Raw genomic sequence first — 23,672 nt, 5'->3', positions numbered from 1 at the left:
TGTAAATACAACTTTTGGCCCGTAATTTCAATTCCCCATTTCAGCGACCAGAGAGAGGGGGGGATATATCCAGTCTGTGATTTTGTTACGTTATTATGAGAGTGCTCTCAAACTTGAAATTGTATATATTTATATAAATATATTTGTGTGTGTGTGTCCGCATCTGTTGCCTGTTATTGTCTCATTATACCGCACTCTAAATGAATTCAAAGTAAATATATAAGTTGTCATGAACACATCTGTCCATCAGACCCTGCTGTGCCTCCTGTCATCATTAATGGACGTCTCTTTAAAATGACCGCTCAGAGGAGAGGAGTTCTCATTTCTCTAACCGCCTGCTGCTTCCCCTCCTCTCTCCTCGGTTCCCTTCCTCAGTCCTCCTATCGCATCTCCTGTGGGCGGGACTAAGTCTTGAGGATAGGAGTCGAGGAGGGGAAATTTAAGAATTGAGAAGCCTCTTGATTTTGTAGATATCTAAACTACAGCAAATAAAGAGAGTAGGCCTGTCATACTGAATTATATATATTATACACACTGCTCTGCTTTCTGCACGGACCTCACAGCTGTTCTCTCTGTAAACAACGCATCGCGATGAAAGCAGTTTCTAAAATAATATCCAGGGGATGCATGCAGAGCTGTCATTGGCTGAAATAAGTCCGGCCGTGCATCACGGCTCTTTGAAACATCGCTGTTGGCGGAAATACATCCGCGGAGGAGCCGTGGAGGACCGTGGAGGACCCATCAGTGTATCCTCGGTTATAGCTCCTCCAGAGAGCCTCCTCGACCCTCGATGCTCGGTCCTCGAAGTGCATTTAGAGAAATTAGATGTCCTTCAACATGGCGCGCTGAAATTAATTCCCGGGTCACTACCAGAGGACCGAGGAGCCGAGGAGTCGAGGAGGGGAAATTAGAGAATTGAGAAGCCTTCAATGTGCTGAAGCAAGAAACCATTTTTTATTTGAAAATAACACCAACCAAGTCATCTATGTACATGTGGATATATATGTGCATATATATGAACATGGGTGTGGGTGGGCAGATTTGCGTGAATTACTTTTCTTTTTAATCATCCCACTGTATTTTTTGTGTTTTTTTCTCAGCCCTTTAGGAAGCATCAATTGAAGCAACGGGTAACTCCTGGAAGAAATTACATTTAGAAGACGTTATCCAAAGTGACTTAGAATAAGTGCAATAAACAATAAAGATACCAATCTAAAAAATAACAAGGAAAATGCACATTCACTTCAAATAAGCCGAATCATTGTGAGTGCTGGTGCATTATAAATGGGCTAAACAGTTAAAGTATATATTTATTTTCTTTCTTCTTTTGTGTTCAATTTAATGGCCAAGGTACACGTGAAACTGGTTGGGTTTTTATGAGGACATGAGGACTAATATGAGGACTCTATTTTTGTTCTTTTTGTTCTATTATATTTATAGTTAATGTTAAAACATGAGTTTGTGTTCTGACCAAAAAAAGAAATCTCTCATTAGAGAATAGGGGAGGACCGAGAAATGATCTGTATTTAAAACCAACATTCTATATTAGGCTCGAAAGCTATGTGTGGGTTTGATATGTACCATTTGATTGATCTACATTTGAAGGGAAATTAAAAATGATTCATAAACACTCTGCCTTTTCTAACACATTGCTAGCTATCCTTTACTAATATTAGCTGGGACATGCTTTATTCCCAATTTCCTTATTTTGCAACAGTGATCAGGATGGCCCTGGCTATAACCTGGTGCTTTGTGTCTCCCTCTCTCAGTTGTCGTACGGCTCCAGCTCTCCGGCTCTGTCTAACCGACAGCGTTTCCCCACCTTCTTCCGCACCCACCCGTCTGCCACGCTGCACAACCCCACCCGGGTGCAGCTCTTCCAGAAGTGGAAATGGACCAAGATCGCCACCATTCAGCAAACCACAGAAGTCTTTACATCAGTGAGTCACTCAGCTCTTAGCTCAGCGTCATTAAAATGTGCTTTCACAGGTTTAGTTTTCCGACACGGATTTCCAAAATGTCTTCCTGGTTCAGTGACTGGATTTTTTACTTATTTTAAGGTTACTTTAAAAATGTAATCTGTTAGAATGACTAGTACCTGTATAAATAAGTAACCTTATCTGAATATCAAAATATGAAAGTAATGTAACTTGATTACTTTCTGTTTGGATTACCTCAAAATCAAATGAGTTGTAAATAAATAAAAGAGTAACTAAATATCAATAAGATGTTTTTAACTTAAGTGTACTATTTAGGAAAACAGAGCAATGAGACCTTTGAAAAGAAAAACCAAGATATTCAGGATCAGAAAATATTTTATTTGTTATAAAAAGCTGTCTTTCACTCAGCAGCTTCAGACAGCAGCCTATAACCAACACTGAAACCCATGAGCACATACTACAGGTTAACAAAGCAGAAATAAAACCTGAGCTGACAGAAAATGCTCCGTTTTACTTTAATAAACACAGTTAAAATCACACGCACTATTTTATGAACATACAGGTTCACCATACTGAATTAAAAACAGAACAAATGAAGCAAAGAAAGTGAAAACCATGAAGCAGATTCAGGCATTAGGCGTATAGATTCACACTTAAAGTATTATCCTACAGAACAGAACAGCTCACAGAGAAGAGAGAACATCTGATCCTTTACAATAAACACTAGATGCTCTTTTTAGTTTGAATAACACTGTAATCCTGTCAGGAATCTTCATTCTCCAGAAATCTAACACTTACTGTATCTGATAACCTTTTTTATGTATTTGTAATGGAGTACACCATTTGTTTGTATCCTGATTATGTAATCCCATTACGTGTAATCCGTGTTACTCTTCAAGCCTGAGTATTTGAAACTAAATACATACTCAGCCTTTAAACATTTAAACGAGTTAACTTGTGTGTCAAAACATAATTTTGCTGCTTTGTTCAGATTTCCTTCCAAAAGTATTCCTTTACTTTTCTCATTTCCTATTCCTCCCACCCCCTTATCTTCCCCATCGTCTATTACATCTGCCCTCCCTTTTGATTGGTTTCTCTCTGTCTGTTGTCACCTGCTTACTAATCTGTCTGAACCACCAGCTCACCTCTTCTCTTGCTACTGCGCTATTACTGTTCTTCTAATATTATAGTACAATTTATTTTACCGACTCCATTACTCCTCCTACACTTATTTTGCTTCCTGTGTCTTGTGCATAATGATGTGTGTGTGTGTGTGTGTGTGTGTGTGTGTGTGTGTGTGTGTGTGTGTGTGTGTGTGTGTGTGTGTGTGTGTGTGTGTGCGCGCGTGTGCTTGTGCGTGTGTGTGTGTGCGTGTGCGTGTGTGTGTGTGACAGACTCTGGACGACCTGGAGGAGAGGGTGAAGGAGGCCGGGATAGAAATCAGCGTTCGTCAGAGCTTCCTCTCCGATCCTGCTGTGGCTGTCAAAAACCTCAAGGTGCCAGAACCCCCCCCTCCCCCACCTATTCTCATTACTCATACACTGCAGGCAGCTGAACACCAGCCGGGCATGCTCTGCTCCAATCAGCACAGAGAGCTGCTGGATGCTTAGCAACAACAACCCAGAACTTCCAGAAGGAGTGTGGAGCCCAGAGTGTGGAGTCACACGGGAGGAGGCTCCAGCTGTGAGCACATCTGTGGTCCAGGCTGGAGACAATACTGAAGGGCCTCAGAAACATCTCCACTGTTATCACTAATATATCTCTATGAAGAAATGAGACGCTGAGTTGTTACAGAGCTGTCAATGTTCACACCATCATTATTCTGAGCATCATTGTGCATGTTGGTCAGGGGGATGCTCCTCCTGACAACTTGTGGAAATGTCTTTGAGCAAGACCATAAAAGAGGCCCTGCTATTCTTCTTGGGTTTTCCCTCTCCTGTAGTGTGTTGTGTTTTTGTGCATGTGAAATCCCTGTGTTCACTCCATAGGACTCCTTTGTTTACTTCCGTAACCTAATGATACCACTATTTAAAACCTGTGTTTCGATTGGCCAGTGCTCCAACACAAATGTCCATGATAGGCTAACGGGCGGGATATCTCTAAGCGGTGGACCAATCACAACAAAGCTGGCCAGCTAACCAATTAGATACAAAATACCAGTCAGAATGCTCTCTATGGTGCACCTGTAGAAGTTGCAGAGTATCCTGGAGTTCATGCTGAAATTGCTGACGTAGGCATGTTTACGGTACAAAAATATAATGTTGGCTAACAAGTTGACCTTTTATTAATAGCCTTAAAACAGCAGTTGACACATTTCAGCCAAACGAGTTGAAGTGAAGTTTGTTTTATGACTGCTGTTTCCAAGTTTCAGAATGAATCCTCAAGTTATTACTAAATCGTTTTCTTGGAGAACCTGCCTCTGCCTGTGTTAACTGGATTGAGGATTATCTAAGATCAGTGCATTGTGTTTAGCTTGAGGATTTGTCACGCCGGCCCACTCAAAGTGAGTGTTCCTATTTGCATAGTAAGTAATAGTAGATAGTAGTATGCCCCGTCAGCATGTGTTTTTTGAATTTCAAATATAAGTCTGACATGGGTTTTAGCTACAAATATCTGCATAAACAGAGGATACTGAACCTGTATCTTAGTACATGTTATCCTTCCTTCCAACCATGTGTCAGAGTGACTCGCCTCTTCCTGGCCCACTCACACTTAACAATGACCTTGAACAGCATGCCGGCCTAGTTTATTGCAAGATGAATAGTCACTGGTAACAGTATGAATGTCCCCAAGTGGAGAGGAAGTGTACTGCAGGGGCTTTAACTTGTTTGTGTGTGTGTTTATTTAATTTTTTATCTCCACCCTGTGTGTGACACTGTCCTTGTATTTTGTCTATCAAGCGCCAAGATGCCAGGATTATTGTCGGCCTGTTCTATGAGACGGAGGCCAGGAAAGTCTTCTGTGAGGTAAGGTGTTTATCCTTTGCTACCAGGAATTTAAAGATAGATAGACGGATACTTTATTCCTCCCAAATTGGAAAGTCATTTTGTCACAGCAGAAGTGTTGTCAAGTATTACACATGAATGGAACATATTTAAAAGAAACATTAAGGTACAAATATAATACAAATAAATATTAACAATAACAGCAAATATATACAAAACAATATAAAAGGCATACATCACTAGAGTATCTAAACAATACACAATAAAGAAAATACGATATGATACGATAATACTTTACTGGTCAGATCAAATCTGAAATTTGACTTGCGTCACTGCAGCTCCATGTCCAACATCAACAGACAAAGTATCCAGACACAATACATGAAACACAAACAACAAACATTTAACATAACAGCACAATCAGTGAGAGAAAACATGCTCAAAGAACCTTCAGCGTGCATTTGATCTGGGATTTAGCTCTGTGTTTACTGTGAGGATTGACTGATGCACAAAGGAGTGCTTCAGTCTGACTTTATTGAAACGTGGGATCCTGTATCTCCGATTAGATGGTAGCAGTTCATATTCACTGTTCAGAACATGGTTTGGGTCAGAGATTATGTTGTTGGACAGCCTCACTAGGTTGTTATGATAGGCTGAGTCATAGAGTCTCTGACAGGGTTGACCAACAATCTTTGAGCAGATTTTTAACAGGTGGAACAGTTTTGATTTTAAAGCTGCTGACAAACATTTGTACCAGGTAGTATTGCAGTACTGCAGAATGGACATGATCACAGATGTAAAGAACAACAGAAGAATTTCTCTGCTCGCCCCAAAAGACCTAAGACGGCGGAGAATATAAATTCTTTGTTTTGTCCTTTTGCACAGATATTCAATGTGATCCTTCCATGACAGCAGATGGTCAATCATTACACCCAAGTATTTGTATGAAACTCCCTGCTTGATTTAATCTGTATGGATGACAATGGGGACTTTATGGGACTCAGAGGGTGAGCCAAAAAGGATTTCCTCAGTTTTCTTGGTGTTGATCTCAAGAGCATTGTTATCAGTTCACTCAACCACCTGATTTACAGCCTGTTGGTGCAGCTCAGGGTCGTCTGTGTTACTGAGCAAGATATTATTGCAGTATACAGGACTGTCTCAGAAAATTAGAATATTGTGATAAAGTTCTTTATTTTCTGTAATGCAATTAAAAAAACAAAAATGTCATACATTCTGGATTCATTACAAATCAACTGAAATATTGCAAGCCTTTTATTATTTTAATATTGCTGATTATGGCATACAGCTTAAGAAAACTCAAAAATCCTATCTCAAAAAATTAGAATAGTTCCTCAGACCAAGTAAAAAAAAAAGATTTATAACAGCAAAACACAATCAAACATTTGAAAATGTCCATTAATGCACTCAGTACTTGGTTGGGAATCCTTTTGCACGGATTACTGCATCAATGCGGCGTGGCATGGAGGCAATCAGCCTGTGGCATTGCTGAGCTGTTATGGATGCCCAGGAGGCTTCAATAGCGGCCTTTAGCTCATTAGCATTGTTGGGTCTGGTGTCTTTCAGCTTCTTCTTCACAATACCCCACATATTCTCTATGGGGTTCAGGTCAGGGGAATTTGCAGGCCAATCGAGGACAGTAATGCCATGGTCAGTACACCAGTTACTGGTGGTTTTGGCACTGTGGGCAGGTGCCAGATCATGCTGGAAAATGAATTCCTCATCTCCATAGAGCTTTTCAGCAGACGGAAGCATGTAGTGCTCTAAAATCTCTTGGTACACAGCTGCATTTACTCTGGGCTTGATGAAACACAGTGGACCAACACCAGCAGCTGACATGGCTCCCCAAACCATCGCTGACTGTGGGAACTTCACACTGGATTTCAAGCAACTTGGATTTTGCTCCTCTCCAGCCTTTCTCCAGACTCTGGCGCCTTGACTTCCAAATGAAATACAAAACTTGCTTTCGTCTGAAAAGAGGACTTTGGACCACTGTGCAACTGTCCAGTGCTTCTTTTCCTTAGCCCAAGTCAGACGCCTCTTCCGTTGTCTTGAGTTCAGAAGTGGCTTGACCATGGGAATACGGCTATTGTAGCCCATTTCCCGGACACGTCTGTGAACAGTGACTTTTGATACCTGGACTCCAGCTTCAGTCCACTGTCTTTGAAGCTCCCCCAAATTCTGGAAGCGACTCTTCTTCACAATGCTGTTAAGGCTGCGGTCATCTCTCTTGGTTGTGCAGCGTTTCCTGCCACATTTCCCCCTTCCAACAGACTTTTTGTGGATGTGCTTTGAAACTGCACTCTGTGAACAGCTTGCTCTTTGAGAAATTTCTTTTTGTGTCTTACCCTCCTGATGGAGGGTGTCAATGACGGTCCTCTGGACAGCAGTCAGATCAGCAGTCTTCCCCATACTTGTGATTTAGTTTACTGAACCAAGCTGAGTGTTTTTCAAGGCTCAGGAAACCCTTGCAGGTGTTTCGAGTTAATTAGACGATTCAAGTGATTCGTTGAACACCCTACTAGTATACTTTTTCATGATATTCTAATATTTAGAGATAGGATATTTGAGTTTTCTTAAGCTGTATGCCATAATCAGCAATATTAAAATAATAAAAGGCTTGCAATATTTCAGTTGATTTGTAATGAATCCAGAATGTATGACATTTTTGTTTTTTTAATTGCATTACAGAAAATAAAGAACTTTATCACAATATTCTAATTTTCTGAGACAGTCCTGTAATCAGAGTACTTAATCATGACTTGATTTGGTGTGTTGGTACGACAATCATTAGTATAGAGAGTAAAGAGCACAGCTGAACTCACACAGCCCTGGGGGGCCCCTACATTGGTTGTGATGGCAGGTGACAGGGTTTTGGTTAACCTTCACAAGTTGCTCTCTACTAGTGAGGAAAGCAGCATACCAGTAAATAAGGTATGGATTTACTTCCATTTTGGCAATTTTTGACACCAAGATGTCTGCTTGTATTGTGTTGAATGCTGATGAGAAGTCTAGGAAGAGGGCTCTTGCATAGGTGTTACGTTTATCTAAATGTTTAATGATGATGTGAAGCAGAGTGGCCACAGCATTTTCCGTACCGCACCCTTTTTTATAGGCAAATTGGTACGGATCCAGTTTGTCTTGTGTTGTACTGATAAGAAATCGGAGCAGGATTCTTTCTAGTGATTTCATAATCACTGAGGTGAGGGCTATTGGTCCGTAGTCCTTATGTTCTTTTCGGCATGGCATTTTGGGCAGCGGTTTGATGTGTGAAGTTTTCCATGACAGAGGGATGGTGTGCGTTTCAATAGAAGCCTAAAAGATGGGTTGCCACACTGGAGCCAGCTCAGTAGCAAAGTTCTTCAGCAGAAAACCGCTGCACCCATCTGGCCCAGCCGCTTTCTTGGTGTTGGTGCACTGAAATGTTAAAACACTGAATACATTTGAATACTCTACAACATGGGTCGGCAATAGGCGGCCCGCGGGCCATTGGTGGCCCGCCAGCAATAATCTTTGGCCCGGCTAATTATTTTAAGAATAAAAATCAAATATATTTTTGAGATTTTTTTTTAAATATCGGACCGACAGTCACAAATATAGGCTATAATGTCCGAATAGAGAATCTACCTACACCTGAAGAATGCTTATTGTACTTTTATCCATGTTGAGAGTAAATGACACACAGCACAGGCACAATCTGGCAGCGGGGTGCACTGACGCTGATAGTGGATCAATAAGTAGGTGGACAGCGCGTGGAGCTGAAATAGCCAATTCACACCAAGTAATTTGCCGTACTTAGTTCCCCGGCACTTAGTGCCCCGGCACTTATTACCCCAGGGCACTTAGTACATATCGCGTTCACACCGGAATAAGTCCCTGAGGGAAGTTTACGCAAATGAGCCGCTGACGTCACTTCTTCTTCTTCTGCTTTGGGTTTACTGGCAGGCCGCAAACGACTTCACGGTGTACACTGCCACCCGGAGTCCCCGGCCGGAAGTCCCCGGAGTTGGGGACTGGCTTCAGTAGAAGCTGCTGGGACTCCCAGGGAAAAATGAGCAAAATGGCTCTTTTGGTCAAAAAGGTTGCAGACCCCTGCACTAGGAACACCGCCAACCACAGCCTTTTATTACGACCAGCTCCATACCCAAAACAATACAGCTACAATAGCCTTCAAAACCTCCACACTGACGTCTATAATCATTTTCAAAACCAGCCAACAAACCTCCCCCTGCCCACTCAGCAACTCCAGCGCCTGAAGAAGCAATTTAAGAGGGACAGAGTAGATCTAGAAGACCAGAGCAAACAGCACAATACCGTCAGGCAAACCCAAAAAAATTAGGAGCTCTTCTTCTACGCTTCAGTGTGGACAGGAGACAATTTTGGTCAGTCCCTTGACCCAGCACATAAAAAGGCCGGAATGTTTCTCCAGAAACGGCAAACTAGCCCTCTGCAACAAAACCAGGACCTGAACCCCAGGACCAAACGAGTGCTGCTCAGTTTTTCGTTCATGCAGATGTTTCATCCTTACCTGGGCAGAAGACAACCTCTCCTTGGCCATCCCCCCAGCTGAATACCACCTATGTCTGACCCCGTTTACATAGTCTATGTGATTACTAAAGGGTTCCGATGGCGTGACAGCTTCAACAACCAAATGTTCAAAAGGCTGTACACTCGCAGGGATGGGACACAGTGGAGCGGTTTTCCCTCTCCGAATTGGACACCCAGATGTCCCGATTGCTTATGTGCTCTCCTGAGGACCTCCTCATGAAATGTTACAGGAACCACAATCTGAAAGACTGGCTCACCAATGAAGCCTTTCCCATGTGAAAACAATTTTCTGACCAGTAGCTCCCCTTGCAGCAAACAACCACCAAGCGCCATTTCCATCCTCGGGGAAGAGAACCCCCTCAAAGAACGGACTGAGGGAGACATCAGCTCTCTGTTCTAACACCAATTCACTGCGGGATACAGACAACAACGAGTCAGGAACAACCACAGTATCTATCTCACTCACCTCTTCACTCTGCTCAGATTCCCCCTGTGCACGGCTCACAGCCTGTGTCACAGCGCAAGCCACAAACACTCCAGGGGAGTACTTAGCATTTTCTTCTGGGTTAACAATCACAGTGGGTGAAGATGACACTAAGGTAGGCGGTGGACCCTCAGCCCACACACAGCTGCCAGCCAGGCCGTTACCCAGGATAACATCCACACCTTCAATAGGCATTACAGGACGGACCCCCATTTTGACCTCACCCTGCACCAAACCAGAGTTCAGCACAACAGAATGCAGAGGAACAGGCACAACATTCATTCCCATACCTCGCATCAGGACAAAATCCCCAGTTCTAGAATTGCCAGAAAACTGTAACACAGAGCTCAGAATGTAGGAATATGCTGCAGTGTCCCTCAAATGTTTTACCGGCACGCTAATGTCACTTCCCACCAGTGACACGTATCCGTCGGACACAAATGCAGGGAAATCCGGTTTCTTCAACCTGCATGGCTCATTAACCTGCTGACAGGGAGAGATGAAAGGGACAGACTTTACAGACACAGCACAAGCAGCAGAGTTAAACTGACCGCCATTGATCCCCTGCTAGCCTTAGCTTTGGGACAATCAGCCTTCCAGTGCCCTCTCCACCTGCAGAAGTTATATGACGAACCATCCTGTGGCTGACCTCGCATGGCACGTTCAGGTTTACCCCATTGCGAATTAGGTTTCTCTTCCCATCTACCTGCTGCACGATACATACCACCTTCATCCTGGACCCTGAAGTCTCGACCGCCCCTGTGCGTTAACACATAGTCATCAGCCAGTGATGCAGCATTTGCAGCAGTCTTCACCTTGCGCTCGCTGATGTAAACCGCAATGTGGCTGGGTACAGAATTTTTTCGGGGGTCTCGTTCACTAAACTGAGGATCTCTTCTAGGATCAACGGTATACTTTCTCCCTTTGAACGCGCCTAAAACAATCCCTCTTATGTTTTCCTTCATTCTTTTATCCCCAACATCCAAGTGGAAATGCTCAGCAACACAAATCAGCTGCTCACGTGAGAAACCCTCCAGCAGCTCCTCTGAAGTCACTTAAAAAAAATCCTCTACACACACCATCATGACAACACTACGTGGCGCGCTCATGCTACACAGCCTACACGCTACCACGGCCCGTCCCTCTAACTGCCTCACAGAAACTAGCTAAACTCCCCCTAGTCTTCAGGTGCTAATTATGGCGGGTATTTACGCACTTAATACTGGAAGCCCGGCGAAGCGACAAGCAAACCGGCAACTCCACCTGCAGCCTCTGCGTGCTCCCGCGCTAATAGCTCTAACCACGTTCACACCACACTAACAGCCCCCCCTACGACCTCCAAGGGAGACCGTACTGAAGCCTAACAGGGACAAGACCAATGGTACTTGACTGCCGTGAACCTGTCATTCATAAACAAACAGCTGCCTTAAGTCACACTACAAACACTTACCTTCGTCAAGGCTACTACCAAACAATAAGCTGTACGCTCCATCATGGCCCGCTGCCCGTAACCCGCTACAGTTGTGTGTTAAGTTCCTCTCCGTTACACCACAACGGACTCCAAAACTACCTCTGAATTAACCAGGTTCAGAACCAACAACGAGCCCCCCTATATTACAACACGGCTCGCGGGCTGTAACAAAAAGCTGGGAGTCGAGACGAGGGGTATGAAAATATAACGAGAGAGAGAGAGAGAGAGAGAGAGAGAGAGAGAGAGAGAGAGAGAGAGAGAGAGAGAGACCACGGAACGCCTAGTGGTGTGGAGGGGTCGCCACACTATCATTGCGAAATAGTTTAAAAAACAGGCCACTGTTGTGTTTCAAAGTGACAGTTAAAATAACTACATCAATGCAAACACTATGACCTGCGTGTTGTCTATTGGTCCTCAGAGAAATACTTTTTACTCTTGCACTCTTCTCTCTTTCTTTAAATGTATTAAATATGATTGTCTTTGTTCATGCGTCATATTGTTTCCACTTCTCTCCCTTTCCTTTGCAGGTGTACAAGGAGAAGCTGTATGGGAAGAAGTACGTGTGGTTCCTCATCGGCTGGTACGCAGACAACTGGTTTAAGATCAAGGACCCGTCCATCAACTGCACTGTGGAGCAGATGACAGAGGCTGTGGAGGGCCATGTGACCACGGAGATTGTCATGCTCAACCCAGAGACGGTGCGCGGAGCCTCTAACCTGGTGAGACAGACACTCAACAGAATCATTATCAGATGCAAAGGCTGCTGGGAATCTGTGATGAGTACACTAATGCAGTTTAAGCCAAAAACTCTTTGACAGCTTTACTATTAAAATGTGTAAATCCTTTCCAAGAAATATCTGAAGATACTAACTAAAGATGCATTTTACATTTTCCAAGATTTCTTAACCTTTTCCATTTAGGATATAAAAGAATCAATTGCAAATCAATTTGACTGGGAATTTCATAATTGGTGTAAATTTGTGTAATTTGGACATTGAAGGATGCTTTGAGTCATATCAATCCGCAGAAAGTCAGGTCAATTTAACGTCAGCTGTGGACAGTAGACATTCGTCTCCATCAGAAAACACAGTGGAATACTTTTTTATGATTCATATTTATATTTGTGGAGAGCACGAAACTCATGATGGCTAAACCGTCCCCTGTAAAGAGAAAAAAAAACGAAGAGAAGGACAGAGGTGAGAGCTGGACATCAGAGAAACCAACAGAAGAAGACAGACAGGAAGTAAACACTAAAGGGAACAGCAGAAGAAGACAGACAGGAAGTAAACACTAAAGGGAACAGCAGAAGAAGACAGACAGAAAGTAAACACTAACAGGAACACGGTATGGCCTCTAGAAGTGTTCAAAGATGAGTTAACTGGAGAGAAAATGTGAAAAGACTTACACGGTTACAGAAAACTTCTCCAGTCAAGTCTACTTTTCTCCCAGGGGAGCAGGACCCCCCACAGAGTCCAGGCTTCCCCCACCACAGCCTCACATGTACAAAGACATTATTTAAGGCGACCAACCTTTTATTATTGACTCCAATAAACTGAAAACTCAGTGAGTGAGAAAGGGTTTAAGACAAAAACACTCTGGACTGGACAACACCGTGGCAATCACGATATTGGCTATCCACAATTAAAAGAAATGTGATATTAACGTTTTAAATGCATGCTCCGCTCACTTAAGCTCCATATAAACACATTACATCAGTGTGATGAGATGGCCCTGTTGCTAGAAGTTTGTGTGAATAAACTTGGTAGCACTTAAAATGTAAGAATGTGCTCTTATTGATCAAAGTGCGGTGAAGTGATGCTGGTTGTGTGAGGCGGATACAGAATCCAGAAGAAAAAAAAAAGGTTTCTGTCTTTCCCTTTCATCTTCTGCTGTGTCTGAACGTCATTCACCAATCACTCCCTCTAGCTCCAACTGACGATGTGACCAGTGAAGTAAATTATGCATTTGATCAAACTATCCATGATTGTTATCCCCCATTTTCATGTGATTAGCATAGGAGAGCATGTATGTAAAGAGGAGACTCAAAAGTGTCCATAGAACCTACAGTATATTCGTACATGTATAGATATCTTGAGGTGAGAGGTCAATAGATCTCTTCTAAAAATGGCTACTCAAGTTTTTCCCTCTGCAAAATGTGGACTGACTTTGCAGCAGTATTGAGCCTCAACTGTTTTTATGGTTTCATGTGATTCCAATATCTTCAGTCTTAAAACGCCGGCTGCATTCGATCTTTGCTAGACATGATGACTGATGATAGAGTTTTAAGAATGGGTTTTTAAAAGGCTGTACCCCCATTTTATTTGAGGTAACTGGTGTTCTATTTCCTCCCTACTGACCGCCAGAGACGGTGCTTTAGCACTGGATATGTCCATCGCACGCATGCGCAGTTCGAGTACCTAATAACAGCAAAGTCACCTGTGACCCACGTGACTACGGCTACATAGGCCGGCGTCATTAGTGGTTCGGTTCCTTGTCATCTTCTCGCTTCGCGAGAGTACCGCGGCTACATTCTTGTAGTCTACAGCGTTCAGGTTTGAACGTTTGATCTGAGGGATTTCTCTGCAAGCAGCTGGACGCGTGCAGCTTCGTGACGTCACGGCCCGTCTACACTACAGGCATGAAAAAATCTTGAAGCTGGGCGTGTCTGAAGCTTGGCGATTTTTTGCGAGCAACCGATCACATGAATCTCCCGCCCCCGACATACAAAGCAATAGCAATGTTAAAACGAAGTAAACTGGATATAAACTCTCCAAACAGGCGAAAAAACTATCAGTTTCACCCACTGTCTCTGCCACCTCCCTCCATGCCTGGTTCCTCCGGTTTGTATCCCGGTAAATAGTTCCGGTCGTAAAGAACCGGGTGATTTGCTACCGTAATATCTCGTTTGGAATATGAGGAAATTAACTGCGGTCTGGCTCTCCCAGCTTGCACGCGGTTTGATTGGCTGAGCTTGCACTGGCGGGATTTGCATAAACGGAATTTGATTGGCTGATGCCAATCATCGAGCCTCAAAAGTTGAACATTGTTCAACTTTTGATGCCGATAGATGCTCGTGATGCTTGCAAAGCCATGCTCCCCACAATGCAGTTCGGCGAAGATTAAAAATCTTCTACGTCACCCCATTCAAGTGAATGGGCGAAGCGTTGAAAGCATTTTTTGAGGCCTGTAGTGTAGACGTACCTGACAGTCGGAGCTACGGGTTGCGCGTCCTCCAGGAGCTGTGGCCGGCTGTGCACTGTGCAGAGCCTCGACGGACAGGTTTGTGTCAAATTCAGGGTTCGTACGGGTGCTTGAAATCCTTGAAAATGCTTGAATTTTTAAGAGGTGTTTTCATGACTTGAAAAGTGCTTGAATTTTGGGAATGGTGCTTGGATTTGAGATAAAGTGCTTGAAATTGTAAATGCTTTACTTTTACAATAAATTGCTGTCTGACTGAATAGTTCGCTTTTTAGATTAAAAGAAAATAAAGAAGTCGGAGCGAGCTTAGTTGCTTCGCTTCTACATAAAACAGCTCCGCTCCGGCCTTCCCGCGCGACCTGCAAGTGTTTTATTTTGTGTGACCTGGGCATTCTAATGAGAGAATGACAGTATGCCAGGAGGTTGCCGTTTTAACGAGCGTTGGCTATCCGAAAAGAAATACAAGCTGTGGCTAAAACGAGGATCAACCCAACGATTCGCCTTCTGCACAGTTTGCCACAAAGAATTTCAATTATTTGCGATGGGAGAGTCTGCGCTGACGAGCCATATGAAAGGTAAGCCGTAGTAGAGCATTTTGGATTAGGCTAACGTTGCATGTTACGTTTGTTTAAGCTAGTAACGTTAGCGAACTCGATGTGGGATAATTGCTTATGCAGGTGACAATAATAAAAAGGAGCGTACTGTAAACTGTGTTCGTTATTCTCCCGTCCAGGAGAGAAGCTTTAAAAGGAGACTAAATGGAGTCTCTGTGAAAGTTCAATTGGGTACTTTAATTAAAAAAGGCGCGGATTGGTCACAAGCATGACATTGTTCAGTCAGACAAACAGCTGTGATCCGCTCCTCGTTAGGGAAGAGAAGAGCCGATCTCTCCTCCGGTGCTGTTATATATCCTCTGCTGGCTCCTCCCCGCCAGCCGGCTCGCCTCGTATCCAATGTCCTTTGTTGCATTTAAACAGAGGATTGGTACTTTTCACATTCAATATATGCTTAACACGCCTTTTCTCCTCATATTCTCTTTCATCACTTTTCATTTAACACATTCTAAACGCTGTAATCAATACTCTAAAAAATACTTCTCGGCTCGTTTGGTTTCCGGTCCTTCCGGATGTTGTCACATGCTACTCTCGTCTGTAAACAATAATGTATTCAAATAAACTTTACCTTCATTTAATATTCAGCATGGTAGTATCTCGACATCTATAGTTGTAGTGTTAAATCAGTAGGCTTCGGTTTGCACCACTCCATATCATTTCGCTTCTAAATTCCCCTCTTTAGGAAATCGTATATTAGCCACATGCTAAATGCTAACCGTAGATGAAGGATTTTCAGAATAAAAGCTTAACTGCTTGTGCTCAAGAATTTCTGGTTTTTCAGTATAAAAGAGCATTAAAACTGACGGTATGTTTAAACTATATTTCCCCATTAAAACATTGATTTTAATTTCTAACAGTACCTATGTCAGTATGTACGAGAGTCGCCATCCTGTGGTTTTCAGAGGATGAAGCACATAAAAGCAATGTATTTCTACTAGTAGTATTTTTCGTGCCTAAACTTGCTCCATCGAAATCAGTCACATTGACCCGAAGACACATTTTGAGTTATACACTGTTGGAAAGAGGATATTCCTAGCTTTCTAACGGAGGAAATATATTTTCGTTTGTATTACTGGTCTGGGGGAGCTCTCGAGTGTGTGTGTGTGTTTGTGTATTTTTGCGTTTGTGTATTGTGTTAGTTTCCCGGGGAAAACACTCACGAGAAACACCGGCTGTTGTTATGCCTGCTGTGACGTTACGTTACTCCGTTCTCCGCTTGTAATTATGCCGAAGCTTCAAAGTTGTATTTTTCATCTGAATTTGCCGAAACAAGTTTAATATTCTTAAAGCCAAGACTTTGTTTATTTGAAATCAGATGAAAACAAACTGTAACGGACCCTGCCGTGTTATCTATGATTACTATACGCCATACATTCATAATGTCAGCGGGAGGGAGGGGGGAGCATCGCTACGTAAAAGCATTAGTGCGAGGGAGAGCTGTCATCTTCCCTTTACAAGCTTCAAACATGTATTTATCGGGAGATTTTGGCAATAAAAGTTTCATATTCTGAAAAAAATTCCCTGGAAACCTCCAAAACTCTTACACAGAAAGAGGATCTCTGCACACGCTTTTTTTTATATCAGCTCTGTGTTTCAATGGTTTTGTCCTAACCTTGGAGAGCCGTATGTTTGCTGCCACCCTAAAAGGACCTCAAAAATGTTAAAAATGTTAATAAAGAATTTATTGAAAAGTTAGTTGGCTGATTGTTTTATATTGGCTCAGCCAGGTTATATGGGATGCCCAGTCTACTATATATGATATGGGTCACTCATTTTACAATATTAAACTTTGTTTTCTTATCTTTCATTTTTCATCCTTGTGTAGAATGCTATTACGAAACACACATTTGGTTGTTTATAGCATAAAGAACATCTGATTTAATGTGAGGTAGGGAAATAATCATTTGAGTATAAGTATGTGCATATAAATATGTAATTTACAACAGCTGTACGCTGCTTGAAAAGCTTGAAAATGCACCTTGAAAATGCTTGAAAAGTGCTTGAATTTGACTTTGGAAAAGGTGTAAGAACCCTGCAAATTGTTGCTCGTGATGGCTGTGTCACCGCACCCTCTCCCAGCTAAGTTGTCCTGATTGCTGTTTTATTTATTGTTTGTCTTAGACCCGTTTACATGAGAACAAAACGGGTTGGATCCGCATAGTTTCTCTTGCGTATTGCCCTTTCAGGCCGTAACAAAACGATAGAAACGGACCCCACAATCCTAGGCCATGTAAGGACTGGCCATGGTTACTACTGTGACCATGGCCCACGGTTCTATGCGGGCTGTTCTATTCCATAGAAGCTAATTATCTGGTCTTAACATTTGTGTTTTGACTTGGTTGATTGTTAGCAGCAACCGCTTGGCTAATACCTTGCATGTACTGTTAAGCTTCACTATTTAACTCAGCCGGTGAGGGCAGTGCTCTCGCTCCCGCTCCCGGTAGTATGGTTTTGATTGCAGTAGCACTATATCGTTGTCTTTACTGCTCCTAGTACTAGACTCTAGCACTAGGATGATATGCAGAGAACAATCTTCACTGTGTGTGCTGTGTGCTCTGCATGTGTGGCCATTAAACAGGATTTCATCCTCCCAATATTATATTATCTAGGGTGCAGCCGTTTGGCTGACACTTTTAGGCACCGGCCACAATTACTACTGTAACTACGGTTCTAAGCCGTGTAAGTACTGGCCATAGAGTTACTAATGTAACTACGGTTCCAAGCTGTGTAAGGACTGGCCATAGTTACTAATGTAACTACGGTTCTAAGCCGTGTAAGTACTGGCCATAGTTACTACTGTAACTACGGTTCTATGCCGTGTAAGCACTGGCCATGGTTACTGCTGTAACTACGGCTCTGTGCTGTTCTCTTCTTTAGAAGCTAGTTATCTGGTCTTAAACATTTGTGTTTGACTTGATCTCGCTTGATTGTTAGCAGCAGCCGCTTGGCTAACGTCTTGCGTGTACTGTTAAGCTTCATTATTAACTCAGCTGGTGAAGGCAGTGCTCTCGCTCACGCTCCTGGTAACGTGTTGTTTTGATTGTTAGCAGCAGCTGCCTGGCTAAGCTGCCCCGTTAAGCTTCTTTATTTAATCCAGCTAGGTGAAGGCAGTGCTCTCGCTCCCGCTCCCTCTGCTAGTGACGTGGGTGTAGGTCATTCACATCCCTCTCTGTGTTCGGCGAGTAGGAGCATTGCTCTACTCTTTCCGTTCAGCAGGTAGCCGGTGAAGGCTGTGTTCTCGCACCTGCTCCCGGGTACGCTGCACCTGGCATTCGTTATGAACTCAACCAGTGAAGGCAGTGTTCTCGCCCCCGCTCCGGGTAGACGTGTTGCTTGATCCTAGCAGCAGCCGCCCGGCCAAGCTGTCCTGTTAAATGTCTTTATTTAATCCAGATGAAGGCAGTGCTCTCGCTCCCGCTCCCTCTGCCGGTAACGTGGGTGTAGTTACATCCCTCTTTGTTTTCGGCGAGTAGGAGCATTACTCTACTCTTTCCGTTCAGCAGGTAGCTGGGGCCCCGCTCACCCCCGAGGAGGCTTCCCACTCCTCTGCTCAGAGCTCTCTGCAGGGCACGGAGGACGCCTCCATGGCGGCCATTATTCGTGCGGCCCTGGTACGCTTGCAGCTTCAGGTTACGCAGGCCGACTCGGCTCAGGCTAGCGCCTTTTTCAGGCATAACCCTGCCCCTTTTAACTCCCACTGTTCCTCCTTCAGAGGAGTACCTGAGGGAGCTCCATGCATGGTGGAGAGACACCAGGGCCCTCTCCCACTCTGCTGCCAGGCAGGATCCGGAGAGGGTGGGGCTGGGTTGCTTGCCATCCATTGAGCCTGCCATCGTCTCCCTGATTCGGGCTCCTGATGCCAGGTGCCCTTGACCTCAGTGCAGGGTCGCAAACGAGCTGCTCTGTAGGGCCTACGACAAAGCGGCACGGGAACTCCCTCTCCCATCTGATACTGGCTTTCTCTACCTCTCTGCAGCAGGCTCCGGCTGAGCCTTCTTTGCTGGGCCTCAGTGATGCATCACTGTAAGCCAGGGGTCCCCAACCTTTTTGTCACCGAGGGCTACTTAAAGGGTACTGAGTAATACGAAGGGCTACTTGTTTGATACAAACTTCCTGAATAACATAATTGCACGGTTCACCTTTAATGATAATATTATTATTAATAATAATCAGAATACATATTAATTTACTGTATGTGAAGGACTGTCTGATCACATGTTAATGTTAATTATTCCTCACAATAATTATTAACAATGATTTACCATTGCTATAGCAACCCCATTGTTTTGTTATGAAAATGTATCTATATTTATACACATTCTCGCGAGATCTATCAGGGGTCGTTGTAATGCTGCGTTCAAACCGGACGCGACTTCGCTCTAATCGCTTGAGTTTCACCGCTGCTGCCAGCTGTGTTTACTCGCATCATTCAAACAAGACGCGCTGGCTCGGGAGCTACAACTATAACAAAATGAACATATTTTACCGTGATAAAATTTTAATACACCTTTATAAATGATGCCGAAGTAACAACATTCTGATACCGTTTAGTAAAAACCATGAATTAATGCTTGACAAGTCTGCAGACAAGACGGCAGGCGAAAAACCTTTTAAAATGCTTGTTTTCTGAATGGAGATTGGGTCGACCAGGCTAAGCTAACATTGTATATGCTCATTCCACACTCATAATAACGGCCTACAGACATAAATAAACCAGCAACTGTATTCGCTATGACACAGACAGTCTGTGGTTTGTACTTGTTTCACTTTTGTCCAGTTTCTGAAAAGATATGAGGATCTGTGATCTCTTTTTGCTAACTGCTCACAGCTAACTGCTGATGTTTTCTGGTTGAACGTCAGTGGCAGGCTGAGATCCTCGTGTGTGTGTGTGTGTGTGTGTGTGTGTGTGTGTGTGTGTGTGTGTGTGTGTGTGTGTGTGTGTGTGTGTGTGTGTGTGTGTGTGTGTGTGTGTGTGTGTGTGTGTGTGTGTGTGTGTGTGTGTGTGTGTGTGTGTGTGTGTGTGTGTGTGTGTGTGTGTGTGGTGAGGCCCATGATCGTAGCTGCTCATGCTAGCTTGTCTCAGCTAAAGGTGGAACGGAGATTTGGTGCGTGGAGTTCAACTCTGAACCTATCTGGGGTCAGAGTTCAATTTCACGCACCAAATCTCCATTTCACTTACATATGTACATACAAAATGTGTGCTTTTAAAATGTTATATTCAATATTGTCATTTTAAAAATGTATTCAATAATTTTTTTAGACGGAGCTCCATGGTGACTTCTGCTATTTTTAGAACATGCACGCGGGCGACCAATTTCCCCCCTGCGGGCGACTTAGTGCCCGCGGGCACCGCGTTGGCTACCCCTGCTGTAAGCCTTTGCCCTAATGTCTAGGGAATGGGGACGAGTTATGTCCTTATTGGTGCAGACTCGTCGCCAGGTTTGGCCTGCTCAGTAACAACTGTAGGAGACATGTCCTCCGTAGTGTGCCAATCGAGCCAGGGGGCGCCGGAGGCTGGGGGGTTAGGCCCCGAGACTCTCGGGGACGGTCATCCGCTGCTTTCCCAGCAGCAGCTCAGTTACTGGGCTGTCTGTACTTCCGGCCCTTGGGTGGTTTTCACCTTAACCCAGGGGTACGAACTGCAGTTCCGGCCCCTAGCCTTCGGTCGGACCAAAATGACAGTCGGCAGCGATCCGGCAGAGGCCCTAGCTCTGGCCCAAGAGTTGTCTGTCCTTCTGTCCAAGGACGCAATCGAGCCAGTAGACCCTCTGCTTAGCCCAGGGGGTTCTACTCGGCGTACTTTCTCGTGAGCAAGAAAGTCGGCGGATTTCACCTGATCTTGGATCTCAGAGGAATCAACTGATTCCTGAAGGTGCTGCTACTCTATATGCTGACCACAGCACAGGCGGAGTGGTTCTCAACCGTGGACCTGAGGGATGCCTACTTCCACGTGGGCCGGGCAACATGGTGCCTTATATTCAGTTCCTCCGGTCCTTGGGCAGGCTGCCTTGGCCATTGGGCCCTTGGACCCGCTGTCGTTGTGCCCCATGCAGATGTGGCTAAACAGCCTTCACTTGGACGCCAAGTGGCACAGGCACAGGAAAGTCAGGGTGTCGCACCGTTGCCTCCACTCTCGGTCACACTGGAGGGGCAGGGCCCATCTCCTGATGGGCGTGCCCATGGGCGCCATCCCATCCCACCAGGAGACCGTCACCGTAGGTGCAGGTCTCTCAGGGTGAGGTGCAGTACGGCAGGGCAGGACCGTTCAGAGACAGTGGTCTGAGATTCATTATAAAATCCACTTATTCCAAAAGTCTTATTGCATCCAATTTGGTTTAAAAGATTCATCAGACTATGAAGGAAAACACTGCGCAGCGGTTAATAATACTATGAGACACGGCCAGTCGTGGGAATTGATGCAAACAGTAAAATATTGTTACCATGTAAATAATAGCAATTTGGTCTGCACATCTTGAATTTGACTAACCCGGTGGACTGCCTGATGATTGCATTGTGGGAAGTGTTTTTTCATGTTCATTTTTGGTTTGGCAACCTTGTTTGCTTTAGCTTAGCGCAGTGGTCTTATGAACAGAAATGAGGTGGCATTTTTCGATGCAGTGTTGTTGTCTGTCTAAAACTCAAAAAAGAAATATCTACATTTTGCCAAATGCTTGGCATGACCAAGCAAGGTGAGTGCAGTGTCCTTATGTCCCAGATCAGGCTTCAATAAATACATTTCTGGATGAACCAACAGCGGTGACTGTTGGCTCAGAACATCAAGATCATAGAGAGGCTAGCATGTAGCAACATTAGCATCCGGAGAGTGTTATTCATTAAGCTTTGGCAAGAGTTAAGAGAGTTAAGAGACTAACAGATGTTTCTTTGAAGTGCTTGCCTTTTCAAACAGTTTCCAATGACGACTTTTTGGAGGGTTCGTTGTGTACAAACAATCTGGTCCGCCTAGTTAGGGAAATGCATCATGGGATATAAACAGCTTTTAAATTAAAGCAAAAACTGATTATTTAAATGTTGTCTTAAAATGTATTTTTCAGCATAACCAAATAGCATTACAATCTCTGTGAATTACCAACACACTTTTCTAATCAAGAACGCTAGCTGGTAATAGTATGTACTGATAACTTAGTGCATGCTATGCCAACAGAACATCCTTTCGTCCACAACAAGGTCACTATAAAAAACCTCACTCCTCTGATGGAAACACATGAGCATACATCATGTATCATACCTTTCTTTCACCAACCTTTACTCTTGTTGCAAAATGATGCATCTGTCTCATATGTGTTCATTAGTAATTGCCCTTTAGTATTCTATACGTCTGTAATAACCTGATACCAATGCATATCTTCGCCTCAGATCTCATAAATGACACATATCGCTCAATCTTTGCCAAGAGCTTTGTCCCTCTAAACCAGGGGTGTCAAACTCATTTTAGTTCAGGGGGCCACATACTGCCAAAGTGGCAGTGTGAGATTTAGCCTGTAAAATCATAGAATAATAACCTATAAATAACCACAACTCCAAATCTTTCCCTTTGTTTTAGTGCAAAAAATACATTCTAAAAATGTTCACTTTTAATGAACGATCAATACAACACAATTTGAACAACCTAAAATGTATTTTAGAAAAAAAAGTGTAGCTTCAACAATATTATGCCTCAGTTTATCATTTACACATGTGCATTACAATGTAAAGATAACAGTGTCTATAAAGGCACAAAACATCTAGTCACCGGTATCTGGAACTGAACTATATAGTATTTACTGCATGCAACTTGTCCAGATCTAGAAATTATCCCACATTCATTTCCAGATCCGTGTTGTAATCCTAACCACCTGAACTAACACCACCATAAAAAGTGGGAACTATTAAGGAAGAAGGTTAAGTTATCCACCTGCCTTGTAAATGTTTACAATGTTTACATACAAAATATATAAAAGTTTCAAAACTTGCAGTTAATGTAATCCTTTTAACACTTTTGAAACTCAGTTGTTGGACCCTCTGGCGCACGTTTGTCTGAACTGGATGGTTTCAGTCACAGTGGTGCTTTGTATTTTCCGAACAGTCTTTTTTCTTTTTTAGCCTGTCCTCACAGGCTAAAAACAGATCAGTGTTTAATAATGGCATACTAGACAGAAGGCACCGGCCGTGTCCTCTAAATTCAGACAACTGACACAATTGGTGGAGCCTTTGGGGTGGCTTGTCAATATCGCCTGGCATCTTTGATCCACAAATGAGGCGTGATTAGGTTGTTCCACCATGTGTTATTGAGATTGTGCCAGAAAGCAGTCCAGTGTAGTTTTCAGAGTAAAGTAAGTCTAAAAAACATTCCCACCGTCAGGGATTTCTTCTTTGTTTATGTTAAGCTAACTTGCCTCTGGTTGCCAGTGTGAATTACTGCTTCTCATCCCTCTCCATCCAGCACACCTTTAGATC

The 23,672-nt window shown here is 43.6% G+C and overlaps 1 protein-coding gene across 6 annotated transcripts in view; it reads left to right on the top strand.

Moving 5' to 3' along the window:
* gabbr1b (gamma-aminobutyric acid (GABA) B receptor, 1b) overlaps nucleotides 1–23,672 on the top strand; it is a 332,077-nt gene that overhangs the window by 214,641 nt on the left and 93,764 nt on the right. For all 6 annotated transcript variants that reach the window (XR_013803364.1, XM_079655114.1, XM_079655113.1 and 3 more), the window contains 4 exons: nucleotides 1,770–1,940; nucleotides 3,335–3,436; nucleotides 4,841–4,906; nucleotides 11,934–12,125. Coding sequence is in view for 5 of the 6 variants with exons in the window: in XM_079655114.1 (XP_079511240.1) it covers nucleotides 1,770–1,940; nucleotides 3,335–3,436; nucleotides 4,841–4,906; nucleotides 11,934–12,125 (531 nt within the window). In the remaining variant the exon portion in view is untranslated. The remainder of the gene's footprint in view (nucleotides 1–1,769; nucleotides 1,941–3,334; nucleotides 3,437–4,840; nucleotides 4,907–11,933; nucleotides 12,126–23,672) is intronic.

This window comes from Notothenia rossii, assembly GCF_949606895.1.
Source record: "Notothenia rossii genome assembly, chromosome: 10".
In the NCBI taxonomy this organism is placed as follows: domain Eukaryota; kingdom Metazoa; phylum Chordata; class Actinopteri; order Perciformes; family Nototheniidae; genus Notothenia; species Notothenia rossii.
The sequence above is the reverse complement of the archived record's forward strand: the minus strand, read 5'-3'. Positions and strand labels throughout refer to the sequence as shown.